This window comes from Chinchilla lanigera, unplaced genomic scaffold (genome assembly GCF_000276665.1).
Source record: "Chinchilla lanigera isolate Chin_1 unplaced genomic scaffold, ChiLan1.0 scaffold00031, whole genome shotgun sequence".
NCBI classification, from domain to species: Eukaryota; Metazoa; Chordata; class Mammalia; order Rodentia; family Chinchillidae; genus Chinchilla; species Chinchilla lanigera.
The window spans coordinates 5,612,842-5,628,490 of NW_004955432.1; the positions used below are offsets into that span (position 1 = coordinate 5,612,842).

The 15,649-nt window shown below is 41.2% G+C and overlaps 1 protein-coding gene across 3 annotated transcripts in view; it reads right to left on the reverse strand.

Moving 5' to 3' along the window:
* Positions 1–5,244: 5,244 nt before the first annotated feature.
* Steap4 (STEAP family member 4) overlaps positions 5,245–15,649 on the reverse strand; it is a 23,287-nt gene continuing 12,882 nt past the window's right edge. Inside the window, exons 2-7 of one of the 3 annotated variants that reach the window (XM_013516041.1) lie at positions 15,511–15,568; positions 12,101–12,558; positions 10,932–11,459; positions 9,479–9,643; positions 9,196–9,314; positions 8,082–8,197 (exon numbers count right to left, since the gene is read on the reverse strand). In XM_013516041.1, the coding sequence (XP_013371495.1) occupies positions 8,179–8,197; positions 9,196–9,314; positions 9,479–9,643; positions 10,932–11,459; positions 12,101–12,556 (1,287 nt within the window). In that variant the 5' untranslated portion in view covers positions 12,557–12,558; positions 15,511–15,568 and the 3' untranslated portion in view covers positions 8,082–8,178. Of the gene's footprint in view, positions 8,198–9,195; positions 9,315–9,478; positions 9,644–10,931; positions 11,460–12,100; positions 12,559–15,510; positions 15,569–15,649 lie in introns of all 3 variants that reach the window. The other 2 variants (XM_013516039.1, XM_005387980.2) reach the window with 2 other exon arrangements.

The following is a 15,649-nucleotide window of genomic DNA, read 5'->3' on the forward strand; positions in this document are numbered from 1 at the left end:
TCTTTGCTCCTGTAATCAGTTAATTTTTAAGTTAAATTCATTTTGACAATTAGATAAATCATGTAAAATTACAAAATCAAAATGCTAGGAAAAAGTATAATTCAGTACTCTATGCCTGTTTCCTCCAGTTCCCCAGCCAGAGGAGGCATGACTCTTAAATTTTTGCAGTGTTTCTTTGAGCAATTAAAGGCAAATACACACCTACAAAAGAAACCATACTATATACATCACTTGTATCTTTTTTTACTTAGTAATATAATTTCTGATATCTTCCACATATGTAAAAGACTGTGCTTTCTTTTAAATAGGTGCATCGAATTCCATCCTGTGGAAGCATCACTTTGCTTAACCAGTCCCACAGAGGTGTGGTTGAATTGCTGCCTGTATTCTGCTTTTACAATGTTTTCATTCATACATGCATATGCACACACACGCACACACACACACACACACACACACACACATGCACACACACACGGAATAGCAATGCCTGCTTTTAATCTCAGATGCTTGCAATAAATTCAAGGGGGACCTTCTGGGTCAAAATTTAATATGCATTTTTTAATTTTGAAAGATATTGTTCAATTTCCCTCCACAAGGGTGGTCTCACTTTCTACACCAAGGTTACTGTACGAGGATAAATGTTTCCACAGCCTCATGCACACAGTGAGTACTCAGATTCAGATTTTTGCCCATCTGCTTGGTGAGGAGCTGCACTTCAATGCAGTGTCAATTTTCATGCATCTCATAATGAGTGAAATAAATTTTTCATACATTGAAGAGTCTTGCTTCTGCTGAGAGTGCTGTTCACACCCTCTGCACAATTTCCTACTGGAATGTACAGTGGTACTGGTTAGTGCCACACCAACTTCCTTTTGACATTCATGTCTACAAGCTGCAAGCTGCTTGTGCAAAGACCTGCTTAACTTTGTCTGCAGTCTTTTTCTCCTGGACACAGAGGAATGTGTAGTGAGTGCATAGGAAAAATCAGGAAGTGCTGGAAAAAGAATACCTTGAAAGCATCTCTCATTCAGTGATAAAGAGGAAACTGAGTGAAGACCAGCTTTCTTTCGCCTTGATGGTGATAAGCCTGAGTTATACTGAACACTGTCTCCCAGAGTTTCCCAGCAGAACTGAGCTCCAGTTCCCACTGGGCTGACTCTCTTGAAAACACATACTTTACTCCGTGCCTGTTTTGTCAGCTCCATTCCCACCACATAATGATTCAATTTCTAGAGTAAACTATTTGCACTAGAGTTCTTGCCTAAGACCAGTTTCCAAAGGCATCAAGCCAAGGTGTGTTGTTATTCCTATTGAATGCTCTTCCAGGTGTGATCTGCAGACAGTACTTATTTATGAGGTTGCTATAGTCAGGTTTCCAAGAGAAACAGTTTAATACAGGACACATTATTTGTAAGATTATTTTATAATATTCACCCAAAGAGTCAAATGTAAAAAAATACAGGAGACCTGTCCACACACTAGAGACCTAAAGAATCCATCTGAGGGCCTGGATCCCATGACAATGTCCTGTATGAGTCCAGCTGAGGGCCTAGAGCTCATGGCAATGCCCTCCACAAATCCAGCTGGAGGCCTAGAGCCCACAACAATGTTCCATGCAGGCCTGTTTCCTGGATCTGCACTAGGAAGGACCAAAGATCTGTGGTGGAAGCTAGAAAGTCTGTGCCAACGTGATGAAGGATCTATGCTAGCAGGCTGAGGGACCTGCACTGCAGCCAGGAAGCTATGCTCAAAGTAAGAACCAGAGCTTCCCTGAAGAGTACCACAGCCATCCTCAGCAACAGTAAGATCCAGAGCTCCTCCAATGATGAGAACAGCCAAGTTCATATCAGGAGAGCCAATGTGAGAATCTTCTCCAAGGAGGCTCAACAGCACCACCTCTTCCTCTCCAGTTCTCTTTTCATGCTCTTGGCAGTAATCCCTGGGTGGGCCCCCCACACCCAGTGCCATGCTGATTCAGTTCAGCTGGGTGTCAAAAGTTGACCACCAGTTAATCCACCACAGAAGTTTTTGTTATAGTCTGTGATAAAATTAGCAATTGGGATCAAAATTTGGAAATCTAGCCTGGTGCAATGGTGTATATCTGTAGTTCCAGCACTGGGAAGCTGAGGCAGAAGGATTCCAAATTTGAACCCAGCCTGGGAAAGTTACTGACTTGTCATGACTATGTCTCAAAATGAAAAATAAAAACTGACTGGGGATATAGCTCAGTGCAAAGGCCCTGAGTTCAATCCCCAGCACCACCAAAAACTAAATTAAAAAAATAAAAAATAAAAAGGTTTGAAAACTTTGATCGCAAATTTGCTACTTTCCTAATATTTAAGTGTGAGATTTACAAAAAAATGCAGACCCTCACCTCTTTATATGATACTGCTAAGAAAAATGGCTCCGAGTACAAGTAGAAAAACTGGTTGGATACAAGAGAAAACTTACTAAAAATTGCCCAGATTGCTCCAAAATGGAAGAGACCAACACTCTGTTGTGAGGGGAGGGTAGGCTATATGGCCGGCTATGAGGACCTCTACTGACAATCCTTGTGTTGGTGAGAGACACCCCCACTTTCACAGAGCTACTACTCTGCTCCGATGTAACAATAACGGAAATTCTGTCATTTTTTCACCTCTGTCTCCTCAGCATGAGAAGGGGGTTTGAGACTAATACACTGATTGTACTGTTTAACAACTGTTTGACTCTGTAAATAATGGAGAATCTTTAGTTTCAGTTGATCATGTTCTAGTAGTTTTGATATGCTATCAGTTCCAGACTGACAGCCCTTCAGATTTATAAAACCGAGAGACTGTTAGCAATAGGTTACAGGTAATGGGCCTAATTTTTTTTAACACTAACCTTTCTCAACAAGCATGAAAGAGGTATGTGAAAAGTGTTATGAAATTTCCTGCATGAGTCACTAGATCTTAAGAACAAGTAAGTTCGTTCACTAAGTGCAAGAAAGCATTACATGGAAACCATAGCAAAGCAAACATTTGCCTTTCGGCTCTGGGAGAGGAGCTGCACCATCCTTGACTGCAGCTTTGGGTGTTAGGGGACTTTGCCTCCTTCCATCTCGACAAAGCTCTCCTTGGAACTCCAGAGAGCTGGTGACCAGACTACAGTGGGAGGATTGGAATGGGATTTGCCATGGGGTGAACTCAGGCAGGAGCTGCAAGTCCCCCCTCACTGCAGCCATGAGAGTGTACTGACAACACCAGCAAACTCGGTGCTGAGAACAGGGAGACCAGGAACATTAAAATGCTAATAGACTTTGCATTTAAAAACAATTTTTAGAATATCACTGCCAGGGGTTTGGTTAAATCTAGGCTAATACCTGGATTCAAGGGGAAATTTTGGAGGACAGTTTGGTATTGGGTTGAGAGGGGATGGCCCTGAAACTCTGCCTTTTACTAGTGGTGTGACCTCAGGCCAGGTACTAAGTGTTTAAGGCTCAGAGTCTTCTTCTGAAAGACAAGGATAATAAAAGCACTGGGGTAGGATAGAAGAAACAAAAATAAACAGGAAGGAGACGAGGAAACTACAGTTCTCAAGCTCAGAGTTACCAAGGTTATCCAGATCTTTACTGCACCTTTATTCCTTAGGTTCGTGCTTTGCTCAGTAGCTTTGTTTGTTCTTTTTCTCCAGGCCTAACACGCTCAAATCCTTCAGAGAGAAGTTTGTGATGTGACCTAACTGATAAAGTGAAGGGCAGAAATCTGACGTTAAGATGACGCTATTCAACAGATTCAAAGGATGTTCTTAGAGAAAACTCTTAGATCATCTATCTTAAAAGATGCCTCTAAGGCCACATACAGAACCTCAGCCCCACACCATAGCCTCTCTCTTGGGCACCCTGCTCTCTGAATACGTACATCTTCTACTTCACTAACAAATATGCCTTTGCTGCTCACAGACATGTCCTGAAGGGAACTTGATGTGATGAGAGGCCATGAGCCTGCTCTTTGGTGATGGTGTGTGTGTGTGTGTGTGTGCATGTGTGTACTTGTGTTGGGGGAGTTGACATTCTCATCACAATTTAGGGGGATCCTGGTGACTGTACTTTAGAGAACTGATGTGAGGATTCAATAAGATGCTATATGTCATGTTAACACAGGCTGTTTTGCTCATAATATCATGTGATAAACATCATGAAAAGCCTTTCCAAGTTTCCCCTGTAGCAGGAAGTGTGCAGTGCAGGATGCTTTTAGTCTTGGTTGGAATAGAGCCAGCGCCCGGGTACACTACTCTGCTCCTTTTCGTTCTTCTCTCCAACCATTTACCTTTGACCCCCTCTCCCCTCCTGTTTGTGTCCTATATGAGAGTTCAGGATTCGGCCTTGACTTTAAGGTAAGGGAATGCAAGAAGAATAAATTATTTCTTTTCCTAAATTCTACTGAACCAATCTTTAGAATGGAGTATTTTTTTGGGTTGTAATTACAGAAAACTAGAAAAAAGATTCAGTAAGGATATTTGTGGATCGTTATGGGTGTGTGCTGGCCAGGGGTGCTGGGATTGGTGGCAGCGATGGAGAGTGAAAACTGAGACTTCTGTGTGCAACCTTGACGGCTATTACACTTCGATTTGAGAGATGGCCCAGAATCTTTTGAGCTCCCCCAGGTGAAATGCATTATACAAATTTCTTCACCGTGGCTCTTTTGTGATACCTGAACAATAAATGCATGAAAAGCTCTTGAATAAACATTTGGTTGAAGTAGGGTTGAGTACAGGCTTTTCCATTTGCTTCTAGCCAGTTTGCCAGTTCTGTCTTTATCAGTTTTATTTTGTTTTTGAAAGCATAATAACACCTACCAAGGATGTAGCTATCCGTTTGTGCAGAGTATTTAATGTCAGGTCATGCAGTCTGAATCCATCCTGAAGTCGGCTTGTCAAACCATTAGCTCTGTCCTGATGGCATCTGCTTGTAAACGAAAGGATCTTTCTCTAATTCTGACAGAAGTCCAGGGTGGGGTGGGATACCCTTCCCATTTAATGAGTTGATCCCCCACACCCCCTCAGGTGAGACTGGAGCTCATGCAGGATACTGGAATGCATGGCCTGGACGCAGGCATGTCCTGTACAGAGTTGCAAATTCACACACTGCCTCTGCTTTTCCTGATCCCTGAAGTGAGGGTCTTTTTTGTCCCGGATACTGGAATCACTGGGATTCAAAACTTTTCCTAACTGTCTTTGGAAGCTAATGAATCAACATAAGAACTGAACAAAATTAGAAAGTAATTTAAAAGTAATGTTTAATGAGCACACATTTACAAAAGTTCATCTTTCCTTACCATGGGGAAAGCACACAAAAACAAATGGTCCATGAACTTCACAAAATTTTCATGGAATACAGGAAACATTCCTGCAATAAAGAGGTTCAGTCTAACTTTTAAAAGGTAGACTAGTTGAGATGCGCTACAAGGAATACAGTGCACCTGAAGCACCTGTTTCCATCGGTTCTAACTCTACCTTAGGTGAACTGGAGAAGTCAGTGGTATCAAGTTGTTTGATGGCTTCAAGTGGAGAGAGGGTATAGCAAGGAGTGGAAGAAAGAAAGTGGCTGCCTCTGGTAAGCTTGCTGCCCTTGCAGCTGGGGACAAAGTTCAGTCAGTGCAGCCCTTTTGCCAAAACCTAAGGGCTGCTCTTTAACTTTAGGCTTGATGGATGGCTTTTATTAAGTACTTGAGCATTTCCCCCAGACTATAGAGTAGCGTTTATTTTTTACTATGGATAAATGTTTTCCCCAGGTGCAGTATCTTCTCTTTTTAGTGATGGACTACGACTGTTACTGTAATGGGAGTGCTTGAAACTCCAACTTTCCTAGACCAGTATGGATATTCAATCTTCCAGCCGCTGTGCCGTGCGTAACACGGGTGAGTAGTGACATTTTTGTCTTTTCACTGATGCCCCAGGGGGAACCCCATATATCACAGCTGCTCAAAGTCTCCCAGCTCTTTGTGTCCTTGCTTGGGTTGATCAAGAATCAATTAAAGGCTCATAGGCTCTGTGTATCTTTGCAACTATTTGTAAGAAAACACAAAGTGAAATAAAACATCAAATGCCCTCAGGCATTGCTAATGGTATGGATAAGATCATTTTACAATTAAATTTGCAGTACCCAGAAAACACTAAAGAAATTCTCTAACTTTGTAATTACAATTCTTGGCAAGCATTCTGAGGTGATAACTGCTACTATGGAAATATATTATAAGGTATAAGAAGATATTCTCTGAATTTTTTTGTTTTAGTGTAAAATAGATATAGCCTATATGCTCTATTAGGGCAGTGGTTTAAAAAAACTGTATTTGCTGTAAAATTAGGTATCCATTAAATAAATGTCTATGCCATGTAGGACAATGAAGCATTTAATAAGTGAAGAAGGAAATAAAATTGAATATAGAGTATTGATAGATTGTGGGTGATGCTTTAACATATTTTAATAATTGTACAATGTCATGTATAATATGTAATAATAAAAGTTAAAAAGAGAGAGAGAAAAATAAACGGTCTTTGTAGATTAAGCAGAAAAGGGTGAAACCCAGCGTTGCTTGGTGATCTCAGTGATATGTGGGAAGATTATGCGTAAGTATCCTTGCCCAGCCTCCGTGAGCTGGAAGGCTAATCCTGTTGAAGGTCACCTTGGAAAGGGCTCTATCAGCATGGAGAAACAGTGAGAACCACCCTACATTCCAGCAAGGATTTGACAAGGATCCAAGTCTCATAACAACTGCTGCTTACACCTCTCTGCCCTGTAACTGTCCATAATTTTCTCTCATCTATGCATTGGTTAAAATTACATTTTCAGAAAATTCATATACTTTTACTGCTGAAAATCCTAACAGACTAAGATGAATGATAGAAGTTATATCATTGTACTAGAAATTGATTTGATAGATGACTAGTATTGAATACTATTTAGAAAATATAATTTATAAAGCATTGCACAGTAGCTAGATAATACCCAAACTAGTATAGTAAAGTTTGACAATATTTATTTAGCTTCCTAGCTAAAGTTCTGCTTTTTTTTTTGTACCGGGAGTCAAACTCAGGACCTTGCACTTGCCAGGCAGGCACTGTGCCACTGAGCTCAATCCCCAGCCCTAAAGTTCTGCTTTATTTGAACTTTTTGTGCAAGGGCTGCTATCAATCCTCCCTTGTTTATTGCACATCAAGAAAAACTCAAATGGATATATTTCCCAGTGTTTCTCAATCTCTCCTACACCTGTTCCTTAGAGGGAAGGATTGTATAACTATGTAGATTTGCATATACCCAAGTCATGGTCACTTCCTATCAGTTGTGGGATTTTTGTTGTGCCATAACATAGTTCCTCAAAGCAGATACTCATACTGGTAAAACCCAAACCAAGCAATGCATTTAACTATGGAATTCACTGCTGCAGGGCTGCAGAGCACTTGCCTCATATGAGCAAAGGTCTGGGTTTGATCACCAGCACCGAGTGTAAAAATCATGGTGGCACTTTCTCTCTTGCCTGTGTTAGTGGCCACCATCAGGCTGTTTTCTGTGTATTTAACTCAGCCCTTGAATCAGAGCAGGAAGTTGCAGGTACTTTTCCTGGATTTTGCAAGACATTAGGTCATGGTGGCTGCCCACAGCAAAGAACCTCCTTCGTGTGAAACCACAAAGCTAATCTCCATCCTACATGCTTCTAGCTTGCCTGCACCGAGGCAGCTCCATGGTCTCCAGGGAAAATAGCAGCAAGGCCCTGAGCGGACTCACCCCTAACCTGAGATACAACAGATATATCTCTTCTGATGTTACTTTCTCAAAATTGGGCAAAAGTTTCTTCTGTGGAGAGAAATCTCAGGTGGTGGTGGGGAAATAAAGCTTTCTTAATTGTGTCCATTTCTTCCTTCTCACCATTTAATACTAGATTTCAGAAGCCCAGGTACGTTCAACTTTGCTTGAAACATCTGATTTTCCCAACAGTAGTGATTTCGAGGATGTTGAGTTCCTTTCCCAGCCCTGGCGGATTCGAGTGAGGGTCTTGTCTATGCATGGTATGATGAGGATAAACTTGACCACCAGCACCGTGCAGGGAATGATGAGTGCTAAGATGTAGGCTGAAGGAAGATACCACCTTAGAGCTGTAGAGCTGAGGAACCTCTTCCCACCGTACACCAGGGTGTGGGCTGTGCACAAGGCCAGGGTCAAATAGCCGAGTTTGGACTATCAGCAAACAAAAGAAGAAACGAAACAAAAAAGCATATGAACGCTGTTTTCTTTTAAAGCAAACACTATGAACCAATGAAGTTTATTTGTCAATAACCATAAACATTTGAAATCTATAATATTAAGGACGCTCTGATGAGTGCAGAATAAAGCATTAGCAAACTGTTTTTAGGATGGTAAGTATTTCATTAAAAGAAAGACTTTTGCTTAAAAATGACATGGTAGCTTTACCTTAACCTGGCTGCATGGAAAAGTTTTCTAGGCATAAACTCTTCTGAATTAGAATAAATAATGTACATTTCCTTGGTCACCAAAGCTAAACCCTTATTTATCACCATTTCTGGAGGGTAGAGATGACGACATCAAGCTCTCCATTATATGTTACTGACTGAAAACAGATGCTACCTATTGCATAAAGAGCAATCACTACATTTTTTACTTTGTAGGGGTTTTTTGTGGGGGGCACTTAGATTCATTATTTTTGTCTTAACGTCTTGAGTGAAAATGTTATCATGAGCAAATTTTGCTTGCACTTGGTCCCTGGCAGGAACCACAAGCTTTGGCATTCAAATCTAATTTCAGTGACTAATGGTTTATTTTATGACACTGGTTTCCGGTGGATCCACGTCAGAATCATCCAGAGGGCTTGTTAAAACAAATTGCTAGGCTCCACCTCCACAGCCTCTGATTCAGCAGCTCTGGGTGTGGCCTGGGGCTTTGTGTATCTAACGAGTTCCCAAGGCACCCAGAAGCTGATACTACCGGTGCCATTCTTTGAGAATCACTGGTCTACAGGGATAGACACTTACCAGGGATAGTTATTAACTGGTTTTAATGAAGTGTCTGTGAAGTGATTATATCTATCGAATCTTGCTTTGAAGGTTTTAAAACTTTTTTCCCCCCAAAATCTACCTTTCTTTATTAATATGTTCATATAGTAACTTTTAATTTTCAGAAGGTGAAATTTTGTTTTTGGATTTCTTTTCAGCTTGTACCTTGTACATCTCCAAACACAGAGTTCAATAGTTCTTTGCAGTTTTAGTCCTAGCTGAGGCTCCAGGAGCGGCCAGAAATCATGGCAAGGTATCCCCACAAGGAAATGCAAACACAATCCCTGTTTGTAACCAGAGTTCAGAGTTTTCAGATGTGCGTGCTTAATGCGATCGCTAGACACGATGGAGCAACATGAAAAATTAGGCCTGGCATGAGAGACAAATGAGACTATATGCAAAGCCATACTCACATTGCAATATTAAATTTACATCCTGAAATCTTTACCTGCACAAATCGGAACTCTCTCCAGTTGACCATGTTGCTGACAGACGGCAAGGAAGTGATTCCCAAGAGTACAAACAGAAAAAACCCAAGGATCCCCAAAGATACATACGAATCACCAAGCAAGGCTGAAGAGGTACTGAAGGGGTCATCCTTCTTGTTTATCACCTAAGAAAAATTATCAGAAATTTTAAAAATACATCTTATTTTACAAGTTGCTCAAATTGCCTACAATTTAAGGGAAGTAAAACACAACTTTCAATGTGTTATTTGCCCAAAGCAAATTGAATGGCCTTTCTTATTGATCATTTAAAAATACTCTTAGGAATATTTTTGTAAAAAAAATCTGCCCTGCTGGTATTTTATTGTAATTCTTGACTCTAGAAGTTATACAGGGAATTTTAATTTACTTTATAAATCCTAAAACAAAGTAAACATGTGCATTCTTTACCAAATGACTTTTTGTCCCCCAAACAAAGCTTTATGCTCTCAAATAATACATCGGAATTCTACAATGCTACAATACAATACATCATATCTGCTTTACATGCTGATTCTTCACAGAGTTTGATTAGTTTCACCTTGATTATGTCAAAATGTAACAGGGAGTCTCTCATATCACAGGTTGAGAGGAATCAGGCCATTGTAGTAGATTTTTTCCTGAGAAATATTCATGTACTTGTTAGAAAAAAAATGTAGAGAAACTCACAGAGGTATCACCAATGGTGATTACTGACTCATCAACATGTTATTGCAGTGTCTAAGACTGCACTAGAATTGATCAAAATAGGGTATTTCTAAACTAGAACTGACTTAGAGTACTACATTGATTCTGAGTCTCCTTTTTTTTCCTTTTTCTTTTTGAGACAGGATTTCACTATGCAGTTTACTCACTTTGTAGCCCAGGCTGGCCTCAACCTTATAGTGATCCTCCTGCCTCAGCCTCCCAAGTGCTAGGATTACAGGCATGTGCCATCAAACCCAGCTGATTCTGAGACTTTTAACTATATATAACATACATTTGATATTTGCTCAGAATTGTTTAGTTTTCTTGTTGTAGAGGACAATTTTCTACAAGTCAAAAGCATTAGGGGCATTATAAGCACTCTTCTGTGAATTTGCACTGCTGCAGTGTATTTGAGCAGACTCCTTACAAGGCAGCTGGAGTTGACTTTTAAAGTAAAGAGCATGCATAAAACTTTGTCAGTGTCACAGTGAGTCCTGGGAGTACAGATCTGGATCCAAGTGAACGTAGGAATATAACTTGTACTCTCAATAGTTATATGAGATCTCAACTGGATTCGTTAAAAATCCCAGACATGATATTCTAATTCTACTTACTTTGGAAAATAAACATGCTTACAAGAGTCAGTTTCTATAACTGTGAAACAGAACACGATATAGCAACATCCTCTTTGATTTGGGAGTAGGACAATACAAATGGAAAGACATGTACCTGGGTAACAGTTACGTTTCTCAGCCTCCACCGTACATAATACCGAATAGGAATCACAAGTGTGTAGATGGCGTGCAGGAAGGCAAACCCCAGAGCTACCAAGCCAAGCTGCTTCCTGCAGAGCATCCAGTGGTCGAGCCAGGCTGGGAATCGCTGGTATTTTGTACCTCGGTAAAGCTGCAGGATGGCAGCGATCACCCCAGGGAGGTAAACCAAGGCCAGCAGTATAAGTGCTGTTATTGGAAAGACACGGTTGGGAATGGAAATGGCCAGGCGAAATATGTGATTTTCCTTTTTGTGAACATAAGGGTAGATTATGTCTCTGATAACACAGTAGAAGAAGAAGAAGACACACAGTGCAGCAGACAAACAGAAGGGGAACCTCCACATCGGGAACAGTTGCAGGGGGTAGTTTTCAATTTCCTTGGCTGCTATGAGAGATCCTTGATCCAATGGAGTGAGTCCCAGAGCGCGAACAATATCCATCACTCTGTGTTTGGCGTTGGTGTCATTTCCACAGACAAACACCTGGGTTAAAATAATTAATTCTGTATTTATACTTGTTCTTTAATAATTGTTTCGAAAGTACATACATTATTATTTTGAGAGTATATGCAGAATGACATGGAGTAGTGAATTGTTTTTCAACAAACATGTAGAAGTAACATATTTAAGAAGATAGTATTTTAGTCACGCACATGTATGTTGGATACCTCAGTGCCCCAGTGTTAAACTGAGAGTGGTGACTTAAGACTCAGTTCCCCAGAGTCTGAGTAGTTTGTCTTCCTTCTGCATGTGTGGGTGCCATAGCACTCATGATCGCTTCCAGTTTCCGGGCATATGTGAAACCAGTTTTGTACAAGGTAACAGAAGTGCAAAAGGATACCCAACAAGCTGCACTGGTTTGTAGTGTGGACAAGAGGCCTCCAGAGACTGACATCACTGGGATCCATCAAACTAAACGCTGAAGGTGTAGTCACTTGGAAATGAATCATAACAACTGACTACCCTTCGTGGTCAAAGCCAAGAAAACTGTTCCTGGCACGTAGTAGAAAAATGAAATATTCATTAGGCATTTTATTTTGAAATTTTATTTTGAGATCCGTGGGGTAAGTGCATATTAAAAGATTCACCTTTTAAATAGTGAGTGGAAATTTATTTCATCTTACCTGTCGACTTGCATCCAGCGCTCCGGACTGGAGCGCCCAGGCTGAGATGGTATTAAATGCTTTCACCACGTGGGCTCCCGGCACCAACTGAGCAAGGTACTCTGCGTTCGATTCTGGATACTGATTGATTTTGAGGTTGTTGCTGACATCTACCAATATTTTCCCATGGAGAACCTCAATTAGATCTATGAAAAAATTATAGTGGTCCCTGTGGATTGCTACGATTATGACGTCAGACTTCTGGGCTGCTTCCGAGTAGCTCAAGACCTCCGCACCGCTGGGCAGCAGGCTGGACATCTGGGGGTTTCGACTTCCAAAAACAACAGCATAACCACACTGGAGCATCTTTAATCCCAGAGATCTCCCAAAATCCCCTGTTCCAAAAATACACACAGTCTCTTTCTTTTGGGAAGAATTTACGGTAAGAGGAAGTGCATTTGTACAAGAGTTTTCCATTCCTGAAAATAAACCACAAAAACAAAAAATATGAATGGCTGGGGCATGGAAAATTAATTAGAATTACATTCAGGAACTAGTGTAATTAACAGACGTTCTAGTCTTGTAATTGTCTCAAGGATATTCTCCCCCAAATTAGGCAAGAACAGAAATTGTCATGTATATTTTATTTAACAAAATCACCAGTGTAAACTTTTTTTCTGTGATGCAGTAAAACACTTTCTGGTTCATATTTTAAACTATGGACTTCTACTGCAATGATAGTACAGTTAGTGAACACTTATGGTTCCAAATATGGTATTTATATTTCCAGATTTTCCTTATCGAATTTATAGCATGAATCTTTGTATCCTTAGAATAATCTTCATTTGATCCATATGCACATTCTGCTAAAAAAAAACTGCTAGATTCTCTTCACTAATGTTTTATTTAGGACCACTAAATATAAGTGAATTGGCCTATAATTTATGTGTTAGTGAGTTGTTGGCCAGATTTTGCTCTGAAAACTTTTGGAATCATAACTATGATTATTGTAAATATATAAAAATTGTCTGAACTAAGGTTTGGTGATTCTTAGAAAGCTCTTACCCTTCCCATTTACTTCTATATGAAATGGCTGTAGAGCATACGAATTCATCAAGATGCAGGTATAAAAAACAGCTCAGGTGTGAACTCTTGTTATTTGTACTTTGTTCATAATTTATTTTATTTTCTTTTTAAAATGCAACTTGGAAGTCCAGTGTACCATATTTGGGATGTAATTCCAATCCTTAAATTTTATTTTCACTCTCAAAACTTCAGAGAAATTGCTGAGCAAATGGAAGATGCCCTAACTGTAAGGGGACATTAATGCATTGCGGCTCGTTCATTAGTGATTCATCAGGCAGTTGCTTACTCCTTATGAATGTCATAGAAACTGCGTTTGACCACATCTTAAGCTCCGTTTGAAACCCTCATGGTTCTTTTCCTAGTCTCTGAGCTCTGTTCAGCTTCCACCGCTTTACAGAAACTCAGTTTGGGTCCTACAGATTATGTTTCTTGATTTTTATGTTGGGCTTCTCACGGACCTGAGCCTGCCCAGCTCTCGGCAGCACAGTTCAACAAGGGCAGGTTCTATAGATAAACTCTTCCTCTTCCTTCTGTCACACAATTTTGTTTTCTGTTTTCTTTTTTGAGACAATCTTGTTAGTATTTTAGGCTGGCCTTGAGCTCACTATGTAGCCCAGGCTGGCCTTGAGCTAGCAGCAATCCTCCTGCCTCAGCCTCCTGAGTGTTGGGATCACAGCTGTGCACCACCATGCTGGGCTTGTGTGGCACACATGCTGAGATGTTTCATAAGGGTCCTTGTATCAACCCCAGGGAACAGAGCACTGATCATCTGCAGCCGTGGCCAACTTAACTCATGTTTGTACTTACTGTCTTTCCCATGTTCTCCGGGCCTCTGACCCTCACTCCTAGTTCTTCAGAATCATCTTCTTAATAATTATCTGTACACAGCCCTTGCTTGCAAGGTAGTTCAAAAGAATACAATATTTTTCTGATTGTTTTAAAAATGAAAATTACTTGGCCGGGTGTGGTGGCCTATGCCTGTAATCCCAGCTCTTGGGAAGCTGAGGCAGGAGGATTGCCATGAGTTTGAGGCCAGTCTGGGTTACACAGTGAGTTGTTCAAGGCCAGCCTGAATTACATAGAGAGACTCTGTTTCAACAAACCAAGAAAAAAAAAAACCAAAACCAAAACCAAAACCAAACCAACAAACAAAATTACCATCACATGGAAAGTTGCCATAATTGGAATGACAAAATGAATGACAAGTAAAAAACAAAAATCCTGGTAATTCTTTGGAAGAATTTACGTTTGAACTCTTGGGAAAATACCCTAGTAATAGGAGATCGCAAAAGTGGATGTACACGTGCTTTGTACTACAAGGAACGTCAAGCGAAGGAGGCATTTTACAGTAAGCATTATGTAGAGAATGCTGTTACATCAACGACAGACAGAGCTGTAGTTCAAGACAGGTATGTGTTATGATGAGTTCATGGAGGTAAGGGCTCTTGTTCAGAGACTTAAAGTCCTAGACAGAGGAGATTGAGAAAATAATAAGGAAGGTGGTAAACAGGAAAAGTAAAGAAGAATTAAAACAGAACATAACCAGTGTTCTATTTCTTTTGCTTCAGCCGCAGGAACCCTCCCCTCGCTGTGTGACGGGACGCGCACAGGAGCTTCTCTGGGTCCGCAGGTTGAGCCCAGACCTCCTGCGAGGACACCAGGGTGGACGCGGGGCTCCCACCTGGCTGTGACTCTCGGCCGTGGGGCAAAGCTAGCGAGGGCGAGCTGGAGGCCAAGGAGGGGCGCTGCTCCCAAGGAGCTGTGCAGGCGGGGACATCCCGGGGGTCCCCTCCACGCGCCCCTGGCAGCCGTGAGGTCCCTCTTCCTCACCTCCCCGAGGTCAGAGTGGCCTAGGCCACGTCCAACTGTTTTTGGAGTCCAGCATTTGAAACACAGACACATTCAAATAGGATGACGAACATTACACATTTTAAATGCTTACACCTAACACAATGCGGACAAAATCTGCCCATAGTTTTTCAGAAAAGTAATTTTGATCAGCAGGAACTTGAAAAAACAGTCCTGGTGGCTCCGTGAACCCCTTCCTGGTTCCCCCCAGTGGCCACAGGGACATGGGTGTGGTGCCGTATCCCAGCCAGAACACTGACACACGGACACAGGCACGCACATTTGCACGGTGTCTCACTCCCGTGTGCACACACACGCCCAAGGCTGCGCTCAGGACGCAGACCTTCATCCCCGGGAGACTCCTTCATCTGTTCTACCATTTCGTCACTTTGAGAACGTTACATAAGTCTTGAGACTGGCATTTCTTTATCCGAGACGTTGTGTGTATCGCGTTTTCATTTTATTTTTGAGTAAGATTCTATGGTATGTATACGTACCATAGTTTGTTGATTGAACCCAAGACCACTGAGTACATCCGTAGCGCCGTTTAACTCCCTGTAATATGGGGCGTTTTGATAGTTTTCAGTTTTGAGTATTGCAAATAAAGTTGCTATGAACAGTCCTATGTAGGTTTTT